Genomic DNA, 16,803 nt, shown 5'->3' on the forward strand with positions numbered 1-16,803 from the left:
TTGTCCCGAGGTTGCAAAAACAGATGTAAAGAGGGGATATGAAGTAACAGATATTGTAAAGAGGAAGCGGTGGCTATGACGAAGTGGAAATATTAGAGGAGATGGTGCCGTGCTTCACTGGCTTCAGGCTGTAAATGTTCCTTTTGCTTGTTCCTTGTTCAGTCTTTGTGAAACAAAGAATATACGATCACGGTTGTTGTGAGATGAACATCATATATCGTGTGTATTCTCAGAATGTATCTGTTTGAACAGTGACACACATTGTACATTCATAGTTAATGAAATCGGAGCACAACGCAGGACGCACTCCGCTGTCTTACTCAGATACTGAGCCTCACTAGTATTACAGTTGGATTTATGAGAGATTAAGCAGGCGGTGAAAGATGGATGAGGTTCTACGGGGACAAGGGTCTCTAGAAGGTGTCGCATTTAAGCAACAGCGAGCAGAGAGCGACTGCCAGTCGATCTCTGCATCACTCACACGCCGGCAGGTCTTTAGGGTTGGGAAACACTGCTGACACATTTTAGCAGTAATACACGCTTCCAGTTTTTCAGTGGGCAGAGTCCAACTCAATAGCTGAATAACATCCTCTGTGGCTGTGGAGAGGTTTTGTCCAGTCTGGGGAAGATGATGAGGATGTCAGAAGGGGTTGTTTTAGCTCGGGCCTGGAGACCGCAAATATCTAATAGGAAGCCTGTGTTACAAAGTGAAGGTATGGACTTTACAGAGAGGAGGCATCTTGTGAAAAAATGCTATAAACTGCATTGTGGGAAATGTAGGTGCCAGTGTTTTGAGAGCTTAAACCATCTTATTGTATGCAAAGGCTGTACAAAAACATGTTTCCCTGTACACACACTGGTCAGGTCAGCCTGAAATACCATCCTGGTTTTAACACTTTTTTTTTACTGTGACACAAAAAAGTGCAGGTGGGGGGCAGTACGAGTGAGTTGGGGCCGCACGAAGGATTGTGAGCCTTCAGAATGTCCTCACCACACAGCATCATGTTTGCGTCCATGCGTGTGCACTCATGTGTAAAAAGGCATGCACCTTGGGCTATCATGTGCTGCCCTCTGCTTTATTTGGATCCTAGCAGTCAGCACATGGACACCAACTGGGCCCCGGTGTCCACTATATCTGCTCCTGCTGCCGTGTGGCCTTCCACTCCGCTGCCTCCTTACATGGGATGTTTGTATGAGTTGCTCCTTATTTACAGGGGATTGTTGGTCGCACAGGAGGGTTCTCGGTGAACTTTCCTCCTCTTGTGGGGACATGCACACAGCCCTTGATTGGCCTCTTCCTCAAGTTATTTTTTTGAATTGGTCATGTGTCACGTGTCATCCAGAGACATTGTTCCAGTTTAACTGTGTAAATTGGTCTGGATTTGTATAGCGTCTCAAAGCTTTGACATTAAATCCTCATTCACCCATTCACACATCATTCAAACAGGAGGAATCAAAGTTGGAGGAGACTATTCTTTCACACACACATTCACACACTCAGTGTCTTGCCCAAGGACTCACAGGAGACGGGGATCGAACCACCGACCTTTCGATTTGAGGGACGACCCACTCTCCCTCTGAGCCACAGCTGCCCCAACGTAGTCATAATGCAAGTCTGAGCTCTCTGATGTGCACATTTGTTACGGAAAGATTCATTTGATAACAAAATATATATTTTTTTGGTCTTATTTGCTGAAACTGTCACTGTATCCTGACTGTCGAACATGAGACAAGTTATCTGTGAAAAACTGGCCTCCTCTGGCTCCTCCTAGTGCTTCTGGTGTCATTTGCAAGAACCCACCGCGCCTGTTTGAGAGCATTCAACCAGAGCAGGAGGAGTCTGAAACGGTGTCGCTCACTGGCCGTGCACACACTGCTGTGAGCCGCTCCGAGCCTCCTGCACACCGCGCGGAATCCCGCGACCGTCTTGCCATGCACACTGTTACCGTTGTGTCCTGCTGTGATTGTGATGCCGGTGTATACCTGGCCTCTTCGGTTGCCATGGTTAGCCTGCACGTGTATGATGGAGCACTGAAGCGCAGCGGAGAGGGAGGCGTAGGGACCCGGAGTCGCCGAATTCCACTCCCCTCTCAGCGCCATCACCCGCTGCTTTAAACGTGGGGAAAACATTACATTTAGGTTCCACGTATCAATGACAGACTCCCTGAACTAGTGGAGAACAGTACTGCGGCTGTGTTCTGTATCAGCTCCTGTCATGGCTGTGCAGGGACTGTTTTCTGGTCTCAGTACCTTTTTTAAAAATAACTCCTGCTGTCCTTGTGAACTCATGACACGCATCACAATGCCTAAGTTTATCCTCATGTGAGATCCGGGAATGCTCTTATTCTGTTTCGCAGAACTTTACTGAGCTGCTTCTGGTTTCTTTTTTCCCTTCTTCCACTTGCTGCTACTCTTTAACGGACCAGCTACGTAACAGCAACCCTTTCTAAACTGGCTCAAATCAAGTTTGGCACTTCTGTTCTGCACTTTGTTGTATCCCATACACTAATATGAATTGCAACAAGCCTGTATTGGCTGAAATTGGCCTAGCTCTAGCTTGAAGCCCCTCTATTATACATTGTTTTTTTCAAGCCCTGACAGGATCGGGACTCAGGGACTGATGGACTCTGACAACCACTACCTCATGAGTTCCTTTGACCTACTACTGTAGGTAATTTATGTCATTTAAGCGCATGAATAGCTTTTTAAATAGTTTTGATGGGGCCTTCAATACAAGTAGCTTGTGAAAAATGAGTTGTGCCATATTTAGAAGCCACAGCTGTTATTTCAGCACGTCAGATATGTATTAACTCGACGTCTTTAATAAAAGGGCTCAAGTCAGGAGCCCAGAAGAACTTGGGTTTGGGATATCCCTCAGTAATATTATATGTGCTGAATATCTGCTCATCAATGCAGCGGGCTTACTGGATTTGGAAACAGTCCTTGTAATCAACCTGAAATCCTGTTCTTATCTCCTCCAATGCTCTGTACATAAGCTGCTTTTATGTCAGACACAATGCATGTGTCAGACTGATAACACTAACTATTTTCCAGCAGCTGAGAGCCGTTCTAGGTAGGTAATAGGTACCGAACAAATGTCGTGGGAAAAAGCACATAACAGGCTTCTCTACATTTGGAAGGTGGCAGCCATGGGGTTTTCCAGCTCTTGGTGAGTGGGCATGCGTGTGGCTAAGCGAGGCGTTGACTGTGACTGTGAGTCACAAAATAAAATGTTAATTGAACTCCGGCAGATGGCGAGACGGTGAACCGTGATGTCAGCGTTGTAGCTTAAATCAGCAGTCGCTGTCCAAACAACAAGAAAACATTAATATTATGTTTAAGTTCTGCATTTCATTCCGCAAAGTGTTCAAACGTCTTTCTGAACACCCAGGTGTACGCGAGGAGATAAGACAGCGAGGAAGAGTAGGTAGCTCCTTGGTCGTAGCCTCGATGGATATCGGATGTCCGAAATATGTAGGGAGACGTGTTAGTGTCATGGTCCGCCTGGTCTGAATGAAGAGGCTGACCCCCCCCCCCACTCCCCTGTCAGGCCCAAGCTACATGACAGCCAGAGAGGAAACTGATACAGTGGAAACTTCAATCATTTCTAGTGTCTCTCATGACTTGTTCTGAGTTGTCTGCCCAAAAAGGAACTGAGCCGAGACTGAGCCCTCTAACAGGCGGGATAGAGAAAAGACGGAACTGCTCTCACATCCCTCTCTTGCTCTCTCGTGCCCTCCCCTCGCTCCTGTGGGGATTCCAGAACTCTTCATTTTGAATTCTTGAGTCGTTGGGTCCCTCTTAGTTTACAGAAAGGACGCTCCCGAAGAAACGAAGATCCACTGGATAGTGTTTTTTTTTTTTTTTGTTTTACTTTTAGTTTTTATAGTTTTGCTGCTGTAGTTCCCAGTGTAGTAACGATGCGCACACAACAATCACTACATGCATCATGTCCCACCCATACATGAGTATTTGTACATGCATACTTCATGTACACATGGTTTTCTACTGCGTGTTGCAGGTGAAATGATGAGGTGGAAAATAAACATAAGGCCTTCCATTGAAAGATTGTTTCTTTAGGTTGTTTGCTGAGTTCTTTACTTTTACAGACTTCATTTATCAATTACTCATGAGTGCAGCGTCTCTTGTTTCCTTTGGTGTTAACCATCTTTTCAATCCATCCTCGCTCGTGAAGCAATTTGCCATGTCTGTTATGAGCACTGTTGAGCATAGACAGACTTGTCTGACCTTTGATAACGAAGATACCACTGACAACAATCTGCATGTGATGAATGACTTTAACGGCTGCTCTGAATGTTCGCTGCTCTGCCAGTGGTGGAACCGCGTCGGTGTCAAACAAACAAAGTGACATGGCTCTTCTTCTCGGCAGGCCTCTGTAGGGGAGGAGCAGCAGAAGTGGCCCCGCAATGATTGAGATTTAGGAAGCAGAACCACGTCAATGTGTGCTAATGCTAAAAAAAACAAAGCAGTTACGGAAGATCCTCATCGTAATTAGCCAATAAGTAGCTCTAACCTGGTAAGGGAGCGGTGATTTCAGCTGTGACAGCACCTGAAATCAGCCCTAACTGCAGAGGATATGTATAAAAAAGTTAGAAAAATGTAAAGAGGAACAGCCTTCGCCTTCCAAACAGACAACAGTGTCATCTGATCCCTTTGTGTCAAACACAGCGTTTAATGAGTGACTGGCTGCAGAGGGGGCTGTTACCTGAGATGGTCGAGGTGTGGCTCTTCATGTGTGCAGTAAAGCCATTACAGACCTCAAGTTGCCTTGCACCGTGTGTTTACCTTTCCTCAGCCAATTTCTTGTGTAGCTGATGATGACTAGTTTGTGTTTTTTTTCCACAGAATTTCTGTCTAGCTACGTGCTACGGTTCTGGCCACGGCCTCCTTTGCACACCAGCAAACAAATGTCATGGAAACGTTTCGGAGGGCTCCGTCAGGCGCTAGGAAAGTCTGGCTGGATTTGATGGCTGGCATTGTTTTCCCCCTCAGTTTCACTTGAATCACTGCTTGTAAAAAATGACTTTTCCATCTGCCAGGTTACACCTCATTTTACTGTTAAAACTGCAGTGTTTGCTCAATCATTGGTTTACATCTAGACTAAAAACCAGAATAAAACCGATTAGTCACAAACAGTTGGCCCGTATTTCGTCATGATGATGGTGTGACCGGTGTATTTCCAGATGTGATCAAACGGGGGCATCAGAGTGTCATTATTAGGCCTCAGCCGAGAGGAGACGAGTCACATTCAAAAGCAGAACACCAGAAGGTCTGTCCACTGTATGTGACAGTGTCAGCTTTTATCTGATTCACACATGCGTGGAGCTACATTCAGGCGACTCTCAGGCAGACCAGTTGTGCGCTGCCTCCCCTCTCCCAAAAGGCACACAAGCCTCTGCCAGCAAAGACAGAGGAGCTAAGATACTTCACAGTATTGGTTTTTCATTCAGCGGTCCGCAGTGACAAAAATGACCCGAGTGAGATGCTGCATGTTTCTGTCGTCTGCCCTCTGGTCTCTGGCAGTAAGACTTCTGACAGCAGGAAGACGTAGAGAGAAGGGGGGAGGGCGCCTTGTGACGAGAGACCTGATGACCCAGACTGGCACGACACGATAAAGTGACGATCTTCGAGCTCGTCAGCCACCATGACTGTCTGTGGATCGGTGCCATTTTGACTGTGTTTTACACATTTTCACACAGCCTCTGTCAGTGTGTTGATCCTGACAGGAAAGCTGTCCTCCCTGCTGTGCCCTGCAGAGGGCACCATCGGCTCCTGCTGGGGATTGTGTGTATCACTGAAAAGCTCAGAAGGGTGAGTTTGTTTTTTTTTACTCGGCCGCCACACTGCTGCCAGAATGTATAGAAAGTTTAAAGCTTTGTACTGCAGAGTCAGACAGTGTTTCTTTGCAGTTCAATTTTTTTGTGTTCATATGGTTTTACTTTGACTTAAAAGGGTTCAAATTTGAAAGGAAGCTCACAAATTACTTGCAAACATTCTTTTTTTTTAAGCGTACAGTCTAAATTTTCTGGTTCTGAATACATCTTGAGAGAATATTTGGGGAATGAACCATCATGTAACCATAAAAACTTGGTGCCAAATAATTCAACTCTCTTAAAATAGGTGAAATTCTTAAACACCCTATCGACTTGTTTGGCATAAATCTTACATTACAACTATTTACTAGGAAATAAAAGTAATGGAACACCATTGATCTGAATTTTGTAGTTTTGTAATGTCCATAAGTCAACTTTATAAAATGGCACGGCGGTGTAACCACCATTCAAGGAGTCATTTTGATAATAATATGCAAGAAAACCACGTGACAGGAAACAATATCATATAGTAGGACCCCCTGATGCTCCTAACTGCTGCGTGCCAGGGTCTCTTCAAATATGCTTACATAGATGTCCACGATGATGCCTGTCAAATTTGATTTTAAATTTAAATGTTAGATAGGAGTTAAATGGCATAACATTTTGCCATTTTTACAAGCTTCATTTTAGAAGCCAATCTTGTCAAATATCAGTGATTTATGATGCTGGTTAAAGATGCAGTATGAACTAACTTACTAGGTGGTAATATTTTCAGGTGTTTAGTTTTACATATTTTGAAAAAGTGGTGATTTATCTACAACTTTACTATCAAAGCTCCGTGAGGCTAGGATCAAATCAATATTCTGCATCACAGTGGTGGTTTTGAAATGTTTAGCTTCAACGCATGTCTGTGTTCTACTCACCTACAATTCTTCTTTCATAATGTTGGAGAATGAAGTGGGTGAACTATAACTAGCAGTACTAAAAATCAAATTCAGTGATGGTAGAGAAGCTTCTCAAAATTTACATCTGCGATTTTCTAATAATAGAGCCTGTCTTCCCCCAGCAGCAGCAGCCGCTTTAAAGCAAGGAGAAAGTGGCTCTTCACACAGCACCAGTGAACGCTGATGCTGTGTTAAGGGCCAATTACACTGCCAAAAGATGGTGCCAATGAAAGGTGGTTTTCTCACACAAAAACAAAGATGCACGCGAAAAGATGAACAAAAGAATGAGTGCTGCACCGTGTCCTAAAAGCAAGGGAAGCAGTCGTCTGTGACAAAATCAGTTTGATTGCTTTGTTTCCTGTTGGACTGTTAGAACTGGCAACAAGCGACGCTGCGGGCAATTTTAGCAGGAGTTTTGTTGGACGCCCGTTTTCTACCAGTGTCACTCTGAAAGCTCTGTGATGGACGAGGAACAGCTGATTGGCAAAGTTGGAATGAGGAGTTATCTGTGTGACAGCACCTCCATGTCACTACAAGGTTAAATTAAATACAAATTACTTAATTGAATGCAGACAACCAGCTGTATGAAATGGATTCCTTTTTTTCTTGGCCTTTTGTCCTTTTTGGGCTCCCAAACATTGCTTCAGTCTCATGCATCATCAGAAAAAGCAGCACAAAAGTGATATGTAGAGTTAGACGGAAGGTCGTCAAAGAGGATCAAAATAAACTTTGTGTCCATGTTTGTTAGACAGAAAGGAAGGACGCTCCTCTCCACAACCTTATCTGTCTCCTTGGGCTGTACTCAGGGTGTCTGTTGCAGATCCTCCTCCCATCTTCTCCCTGACAGTCAATCAATACGTCTGCTTTGGGATCAGACTTTTGAGCCCGTGGAGAAAAAGCCTAGCACAGTGGAGTGAGCCCCAAGAATAGACTGCTTTCCCGGGCAATAGTGATCAGCTGTGTCCTGTTGCTTCAGAAAATCAGAAAATAACATTGTGCGGCGGAGGGAGACCTTTTAACAAATTAAAAACCTTAAAAAAAACCATCTAACACCGTACTTTTTGAAATAATATTACTGGGCTCAATGGTTGGGGTTTGATGATAAGTATTCCTGCTCACACGCCTCCCTCTGTTTGTGCCTGACACGTCTTCTTGTCTTCTGGTGACGCAAACCGGAAGCATCTAAGCCTGATCGGTCAGTCCCCGTCACGAATTGAGCTGAGGCCGACGCACTATGATGCTGCTTGTGTTTCATCTTTTCTGGTGAATTTATTTGTCGGTCTAAAAGGCTTCAACGCAGTTATAAGGTGAAATGTGTATTATTTTTTTAAGTCATAGAAGAAGAAAATGTCATGATCTGGGTGCTGTCCATGCAGTATTGTCTTGTTGTTTGTGTTATTCTTCCTCTCCAGCTCGTGCAGCTACAGGAAGTGTGTGCATGCGTGTTGAAAAACCACTGATGGAGCATTCCTAACACACCTGCGTTATACACACTTAAACAACTCTTTTTATACCTTTTGTCCTGTTAGCATGGAGGTGACATTCACATTCAGGTCAGATGTGCACTAAACCACTGAAGGCCAGATTCCAATGAGTTAAAATCTGTGGATAGAGCTTTTTCACTGAGGAATAAGTCCTCCCTGAGTCATGCCCCCTCCCACAGAAACCCTTAATGTCACGATTCCAGTGGGGGTAAGCCAGATAAATGCTGTCAATGCTTTAGATTGTCTGTAAATGTTCCTATACTCATTAATGACTGAGAACATTATTAACATTTTACACAGCCTCCTCCATGTTGCTAGTTAGTTTACTCTTTTCTCCACCATGGTTTGCAGTGATCTTGTTCTGGTTGACTGAACCAGCACAGATATACTGTGTGTTTGATAGATGGGTGCAGGACGATGTTGTAGACAGTCACTGAAGTTCTTCTATACATTAAAAGTGGGTGATCCTCATGGAGTTTGTTCATTGAGTGATTGTCACAACATTAAATGCGTTTTACAAAGTAGTTCCTCTGTAAAATCTTTTTGTCTCTCTGTAGTGTCTTATAATTAGACTCTTTTCTGTCCCTATGACTGTTGGAGCGGCAGAATGAAGTTATGTAATAATACCTTTATCATCATTTTGAGCGTTGGCTGTGATCAAACATGACCTGGTGGAAGCCTTCCTGAGAAGCGCTGCTATGACAGCAGCATTTCAGTTTCAGTCTTCGGTCTCCAGCCTGTGCGCTGCTGCGGACTCTCTCATAAAGGGGACATTGTCCTCCTGGCCTGGATGCACTGACTGTCCCTGAGAAGCAGTCTGACTGCCTGGCCTCTTAATCAGCAGATGCCAGTTACATCACTGCTCATCCAGTGCAGATCAGTGCTCTCTTTGTTACCTTAGCAGCTCCATAATACTCTGTGGATATTGAGTTGTCAGATCACACCATGATTAATGCATTAGTTTCACTAGAAACATATCTTGCGAACGCAGAAGTGGTAGCTGCTTTAAACTGCAGATTAGCTACCAGGCTTATTTGCCAACCACACCCATTTACTAGAAGTCTGATGTTTGAGGCCGGACCTGGCATGTCCATGGCAGGACGGGAAGCCTGACCGGACAAAATCATTTCTCTTCTTCTTAAAAACAGAACAATAAAGGTGCAGGTGGATGTTGAGGCGATATTTTTACTGAAAGGTAAATGTGAGGCCAGTATTTGTATAGAAGTGGGCTGTTGTGGCAGATTGGGATGAATAAATAGTAAATTGCAGTAAAGAGTTGATACTTTGGACTGGAGGTTAAAATCAAATGCTTATGGAATGGAAAAGGTGATGCCATTTTTATATACGACTGCCTCAAGCAAATCACTGTGACTGGTCCGTCCCTGTAAGGCCTGTTTAAGGGAAATACAGCGATCTAACTCCCATTGCCTAAATAAGTTCCATCAAAATGTTTGTGCCTATGAGGCCTGGATTACTCCAGCGGGGGAATTAAAGTGTAAAACATGTAGGAACTCTCTGTACCGCAGCGTCACCAGCTGGAACTTTCTCAGTCCTGTGGAAATGAACTCTGAGCCTTGCCTGAGTCGCGCTGCTAAAAGCGAGGCGAGTCTTTCCCGTAAGCTGGTCACTCTGCCTGGCCGTGTCTGTCTCTTTGGCTCTCTTGCCTTCTGCTGCACCTCTTCCCTTTCCTGTTTCCCGCCGCCCCCACCCTGCCTCCCGCTGACCGTACTGATTTTAGATGTCGTCATGTTGGGGAGCAAAAGGGGGATGGGGAAGGGGGGGTATGGTAACGTGTTCTGGGTGTGCCTCGAGGGCTGGATCTTTCTCAACAAACTGGGCATCTGCCGTCAGTTCTGTGCCTCTGTCCTTGCGCAGGGTTCCTTTTTAGAATCACACACATCACACAGGGGTGTCGGTTGCTCGGGATGAGACCTAATACGTCGTATCACTTTCAGTGCACTGCTTGCCTTGAGGAAATGACTCATTGTTTTTGGATCAGACATGAGGTGATGTGATTTGAATATGAGCCACATGTTCGTTTTTTTTTTTTATTGGTTTATTTAAAACAGGGACAGTGTACAAAAGATAGATTGCACCAGATATGGCACGCTGTTGTCCCTGGGCGTGTATACGGTGCACGTACAACAATGGGAAAGAAACGAAACATAACCGTAATAAATACTGCTGCTACTGAGGGGTGACACACAGGCTACGCAGCTGGACGTAGCAGAGTGCAAGAGACAGTAGAAAAAGAGAATAACAGGAAAGATTAGGTAATGTAATGGTATGTTTATTGTTTCCTCGTGGTATTTTTTAACGAATGGACGATGCGGTAGAAAGGAAAATAAAAATGTCACCACATCTGTCTGTGTTGGGAAAAAAAAACAGTCTCACGGTTTCTCTTTGAGTAGAACTGTCCCATAATTCTCAAACACATGTTTTTTTTTTTCACTGCAGCTTGGGTTTCCAAAGTTGCTCTGAAGAGATAAGAGCATGAAGCTGACACTTGTATTGATTCACTTTCCTCTGCTATGCCTCCCTCAGCTCCCTATCCCCTTCTCTTAGTGTGTAACATACAGTCCACTCATAATGGGATGTTAGGCAGAGGTTAGCGCGTGTGCCTGCACGCTATAGGGGCTGGGGGTTTAGACAGCCGCTATACGTCTTTAAATCAGCCCTGCCCACTTCTGACTACGCACAAAGGGTCAAATAACACTGCATCGGAAGTGAGGATTGAGCAAATGTATATGTGTGTATTTGTGTGTGTGCTAATTTTCCTCAGTAGAGCAGCTTTGGACTTCCTCCTCACTTTGAACAAAGGCTGACATTGCCGGCTTTTGTGTTGTGTGTGTGTGTGTGTGTGTGTGTGTGTCAAAGAGAGAGACAGTGACATTCCTGGGCAGAGGATCTGCCCTAAAGCACAGAACAAGCCATGTGTGTGCACTCATGAGCACAAATACATGTCATGTTTTCTGCAAGTGTGTGTGTGTGTGTGTGTGTGTGTGCGTGTGTACAGCCCCCATTGGGCGGGGCAGTCATGGTCTTCCTTATTTGGATAGTTGGTGGGGGCGCTGGGTGGGTGGGTGGGTGGGGGGGGTCACATGGGTGTACAGCAGAGTCCTAACGATAGGAACAAAAACTCGGAGGACCCGCCGTCTGCTGTTCAGAGTAACGTCTGCTAGAGCACTAAATCTGAAGGAAGCAGCAAAGAACTAAGGAAAGCTAGAGAGAAAGGGTGGAGAGAGAGAGAGAGAGGAGAGGGGGCGGAGAACAGAGAGGGAGGAGAAAGGGGGAGAGATAAGAGTGTGACAAACAGGAGGCATTTAGATGAAGCACATGGTGTAAAAATGCCCACCAACTTCACTGTGGTCCCGGTGAAGGATGACGCCAGAAAGGCAAAGGAGGGGAACGAGGAGGAGGATGTGGATGACAACAATGTGCTGAGAGAGGAAGATGAGGAAGCCACAGGTGAGAGCAGATTTTGTTGTGTTTTTTAACACCGGTGGGTGACCATGAGATATGTCAATATGCGACTGTTTCTGCTTATCAAATGTGCAGATTTGAATTTTTGAAATGAGGCTTTAACGGCCATCGTACCTGTTTTTGAAGTCCGAACCACATCTGGGCTCCTCTGTAGAGACAGTAGGTAGAGAAAGAGCCCTGGAAAGTTCCAGGAGTTGCTTACAGTATCCAGTGTAAGCTAATAATTTGGCTTTATTGCTAGGGTTACTTTAGCCTATTTTCTTCAGAACCAAACCAGTTTATAGGTTGTGTGTGGGTGGATAATGTGTAAGGAAGATTGAATTTCAAAGAAGGCTTGTTCATTTTCCAGCAGCAGCATCGAGATGAGGGTTTCCTTCTCACGCCATGGCCACTCCAGGGACTTGGACATGATTTTTTTCCATGCCAATTTTTTCCTTATGGCCTAAATCTCTCTTTAGTTACCCCCTCCACACCACTGGTTGCCTCTTTTTTTAAATTTAATTAAGTTTTCAGAGTATTTCGCCGCCTCCCAGTGAATTGTTTATTCTTCTTCTAGTCTGTCCTTTTTTTTTTTTTCATTTCTAGTCATTTCAGTACAGTCCGGGGTTTCCTAGTGTTGTAGTAACAAACACAGGCTAACACAGATGCTCTAATTTGGACCCCCATGACTCATGCATCTCCTAACATCTCTCTGTGTTGATTACCATAGACATGCAACCTCCGACATGACTCGCTCTCTGTTGACCTTGCAGTGAACTTTGGTGTGTGACAAATATCAGGATAACCCAGACGCGACCAATGCGAACCCTGCCGGCCCGAGACAAAGTTCATACATGTACGTGTGTCACGCTGAAGGTCCGAATCAATGAGATCAATCGAATCCATTAGAGAAGCACAAGTGTGCTTTGTGAAGCCTGAACCAGCTGCAGCCAGCTGACGGTCGGTCCAAGTCTAGCTTTATGGACAACAGTTGTCTCGACTTTGCTTTGAGACCTGGGTGCTGCACGGGTTGTTGATCTTGTTGTCACCTGTCGATCATGGATGCTTCTCAGTGTTTCTTTTCTACGATGACAGTGTGGGACATGTGGATCTCGTGCCGTGTTGTGCATGATGTATTTGTGCTGGACTACGTCTGAAAAGCAATTTGCCCCTCTGGGACTTTTTAAAATCTTGAATCATTCAATCTGGGTGTGTGCATCAGAGATTAGGCGATGGCACAAAGCGTTCTGTCTGCCAATAGTATCTGTACTTTGAATATTCAGCGTGGGGGGGCGGGGTCATAGAGTGCATGCACTGGACCTGCTATAGCTTGGCTTGTAAAATCACCAGGACAACGCTGTATTTAGTTTGCATCGGTGCACTTGTGAGGAGGACAATTCTGTTGTCCATGCAGAGTAACTCCACAGGTCAAGTCTCCGTTCCCCTGACAGAGCAGAGGACCCAGGCTGTGCAGCTCTTACCAGGGCGGGTCCTTGTTAGGACACACTCTGTGTTGTTGCTCATGAGCTTGTAATGTAGGGAGGACTGAGTCAAGTAGCAGACACTGTTATTGATTATCCTGTTGGCTTGCTTCCCGTTGGCTGAGTGGGGGGAGGTGAGACCCCACCCCCATGCCATAATGTAATGTACTCAAGTTTTTCTCTCTCACTCTGCACTCCCTCCTTGTCCTGGCCTCCCTCTGTGGTTCCAGCGTCTGTCTCTACTCCCTTTGCTTATTTCATTCTGAATATGATGCCGGCGGTGTTGCAGCTAACGTCTGCGTCTCACGAGCGACCCTCAGTCTGGAGGTCCAGTTAAACAGCCGACACATTCATTCAATAGCTTGGTGGTTACAGCGTCAGGTCGGTGAGAGCACAGAGGAAAAGAAAAAGTCAAAATCTCAGGCCCTTCTGGTTTTGACTCACCCCTTTCCACCTCCACCTCACACAGTTCTTCTCACCTTGTTTCTGACAGAGAATGAGTTGAAGCTTAGTCCTCCACGCAAGTGAAACAGAAGCTGTTTTTCTCCTCCTATCAGTCACGCAAATGCAAACTTAATCAAATATCACCAGCTGAAACATCTTGGTCTGAACTGTAGCTTGTTTTCAGCATCAGTTGATGCCTGCACTCTCCATTTCCTTATACAATTTCAAGAACGTGCACTAGAATTTTACACAAAGTCTATGTGGCTTTGGTGTTGAAGGAGAGTAACAAACAACAAATCAAGATTGCACTGAATGTCAACAGGAAATCTTGGCCAGCTCGGCGCTCTTCGCTCGGCTCCTCAACGTGTATCCACATTAAAACACACTGAAGCACATTAGAAGAACCCGACTTGTCTTTTGCCAATGAATTCTAGTATTCTCATATTTAACAGTTTAACAGTGACCAGAGCTGCACTTTTTAAAGCATGTGAAACCCAGTCCTTTGTTGCTGCAGAAGGGTGGTGGTGCCAGTCCATCATAGGTATCATTGTGTGTAACTGGACTGATTTGACTGTGTACTGCCGGCGGCTGTAGCTAATCTATGTTAGTCCTGTCTTGAGTGTGTGATGTTTCTATTCCCGGGGATCCCTCAGCACCTTACTCAGCACCGTAATGTGATTCCATTCAGTCTTTTATCTTCTGCTCATATCTTCTGTTCATGCCATGTAAAGCTGACTCATTATTAATAATAATAATAATAATACTTTTTATTTATAGGCGCCTTTCAAGGCACTCAAGGACACCTTACAGTATAAACAATAAAAGACATTAAAATAGCAGAAAAAATACAAAAACAGGCAATGGAAAAAGCCCACCATGTTAGAAAGTGTTTAGATGAAGAAAGTCCTTGAGGACCACGCGTGTCTTATTTTCTCTGTTGCATTGGGCAGACAGATCTTCTACAGACGCAGAGATGATCTGAATGTCAGTGGGACTGGGTGGAGTGGGTTGATGTGTGAGCAAGAGCGTTTATAATGGTCAGACATTCTGTGGGAGGTGACCGGTGCTGCACTGTACAGACCTCTAGCATGGACTCCCCAAGACTGCATGCAAGCCCTAATTTTGACCATGCTGGTGCTCAGACATACGGACTGATGTGGATCTTAAGGCTTCAGTAGTTAAGTAGTGTTTAAGTGGTGGTGACTCATAAAGAACTGCTTTCGTGGTGTTGATGTTGAAACTAAGCAGGTGACCAGAGAGGAAGCCTGGATGTTGCTGCCTCTGTCCGTTGGTCCGTTTGTCCAAGACACGTGTTTCCTGTTTTCTAGTTTTGTTCAAAGCTGCTGTCTGTATGTCATTCTCAGCCTATTATGCTGTTAACTCTTTAAGATCCTGGACTTTTGTCTACTGCCCGCCCTACTTGCTGGGTTTTATAAGCAGCCCAGGCAATATATTTTAAATGGTCTGGGGGAGTAACACAGGTTCAACTAACTAAACTAGATCCATTGCGAGGGCAATTTTTCCCCACTCATTAACATTAACGTTCTCACCCTTATTGATTACTGAAAAATCACAGTTCTGCTAATGATTTATCCTCTAATCTAATCACTCTTCATGTGTATATTTTCCCACCAAGACTTTCTGACAAAGCCAGGACTACATTCTGTTCCTGCCTGTTGCATTAGCCTGCCGTCAGTAGTGGTTGAAATAAAGCGACCGCTGCCAGTTTCTGAAAATCCCCAGAGATTCGGAGAGGGCCTCCTCTTTGTGGGAAGTTAATGAGGAATATTGGTGAAAGGCTTTGTTGAGCTTGACATCAACAGCTAAGGAAACATATAATGAGATGAAGGAGGGGTGTCTAATTAGCTGTTATGATCTACTTATGCACCGTGCTGTATTTATTATTCCAGTTCTCAGGTTGTTTTTGGGGTGGTGTTGTTTTTAGCACATGGACTACGTCCATGTAACTAAACACTTTCATCTTGATAAGGCAGTGTGATGGTCAGGTCTTAAAGACCCAGGTATGGAGCTGGATCTGGTCTCTGTTTCATGCCCCTGCAGACCTCTTGCACCGCAGTGTGTGTGCCCTGCCTGTGTAACCCTATAGTGTTGCTTAACTCTGTGTGTGTGTTTGCGTTGGCTTCAGTCGTTAGTTCTGCATGTTCCATCTGCAGCATTACAGCAACACAACCAGACTGTGTTATTCTACGCCAGCTGTTGCATCACATACTGTATGTGGGTCATGGAATCATTAATAAAATGTAACATGTTGAAACAACTCTTCAGAAAATGATTCCATAAATAGTTGCTGTGCAAGTGGTTGTCTAATGCTGTTTAATTTAGGGGAACTCAGGTACAGATTAACCAGCATGCTTATACATTGACCCACACACAGCTCCCTAACATCCACAGTTAATTCACTCTTTCTAATTTATTTCCAATGAAGAAATGTTAGTGAGACTAGGCTGTCTCTTGTCTCTGTGGTATAATATACTGACGGGTGTGTGTTATCAGTTGTCAGTGAGCGAAGAGAAAAGGGAGAGAGTTACTAAAGGAATGCAGGGAGTGAGTGAAGGACTTGGACAGGACGTAATGTGACTTACAGTCCCACAGAACATCTGGTTTAACCAGGCCAGTGCTGAAACATTAAAGTCTAGTCCTGATCCTTAGTAAGCTGTGTTTAAAAAGAGAATACAAAGACAGTCACAGCAATAAGAACCACCCCTATTAAGCCTCAAGCGTTTGCTTAACATTTAAGCCAAAATGTAAACTTCACTGAGATTTGGCTGGACATGAGAGGCTGATAGACTAGTATGAATACATGCTTGAAGATAGATTCGCGGCTTGCAAAGGTAATATTCAAGATGAGGCTCATCACCTAGCCTGCACCTTCCTGAAGTCATGCCTTGTTTGAGACCTTCACCTGGATAAGAATAGAATATAGAATATTGGGTAAACGTACTTAACCATCTTGAACCCCTCTGCCAAGTGAACACCTTCACTCATTTCAACTCTGGTTTTGTCACACAGTTGTACCCTCTGGCTGCTGGCTCTCATGTACATACAGTAGGTTCACTGAAAGTAGAAACACTAATTAAACTAACCTAATTTTCTCTTATCTATGTTTCCAAGCGGAACAATTCAGATGTGTATG

At 44.6% G+C, this 16,803-nt stretch overlaps 1 protein-coding gene across 3 annotated transcripts in view; it reads left to right on the forward strand.

Annotated features, from left to right (window-relative positions):
• slc12a7b (solute carrier family 12 member 7b) overlaps positions 1-16,803 on the forward strand; it is a 55,260-nt gene that overhangs the window by 2,633 nt on the left and 35,824 nt on the right. Inside the window, exon 1 of one of the 3 annotated variants that reach the window (XM_070852571.1) lies at positions 11,576-11,730. The exons of the other annotated variants lie outside the window; for them this stretch is intronic. Coding sequence (XP_070708672.1) covers positions 11,610-11,730 — 121 coding nt within the window. The 5' untranslated portion in view covers positions 11,576-11,609. Of the gene's footprint in view, positions 1-11,575; positions 11,731-16,803 lie in introns of those variants that run through there. 3 annotated transcript variants of the gene reach the window in all.

Source organism: Pempheris klunzingeri, chromosome 21 (genome assembly GCF_042242105.1).
Source record: "Pempheris klunzingeri isolate RE-2024b chromosome 21, fPemKlu1.hap1, whole genome shotgun sequence".
Taxonomy (NCBI): Eukaryota; Metazoa; Chordata; class Actinopteri; order Acropomatiformes; family Pempheridae; genus Pempheris; species Pempheris klunzingeri.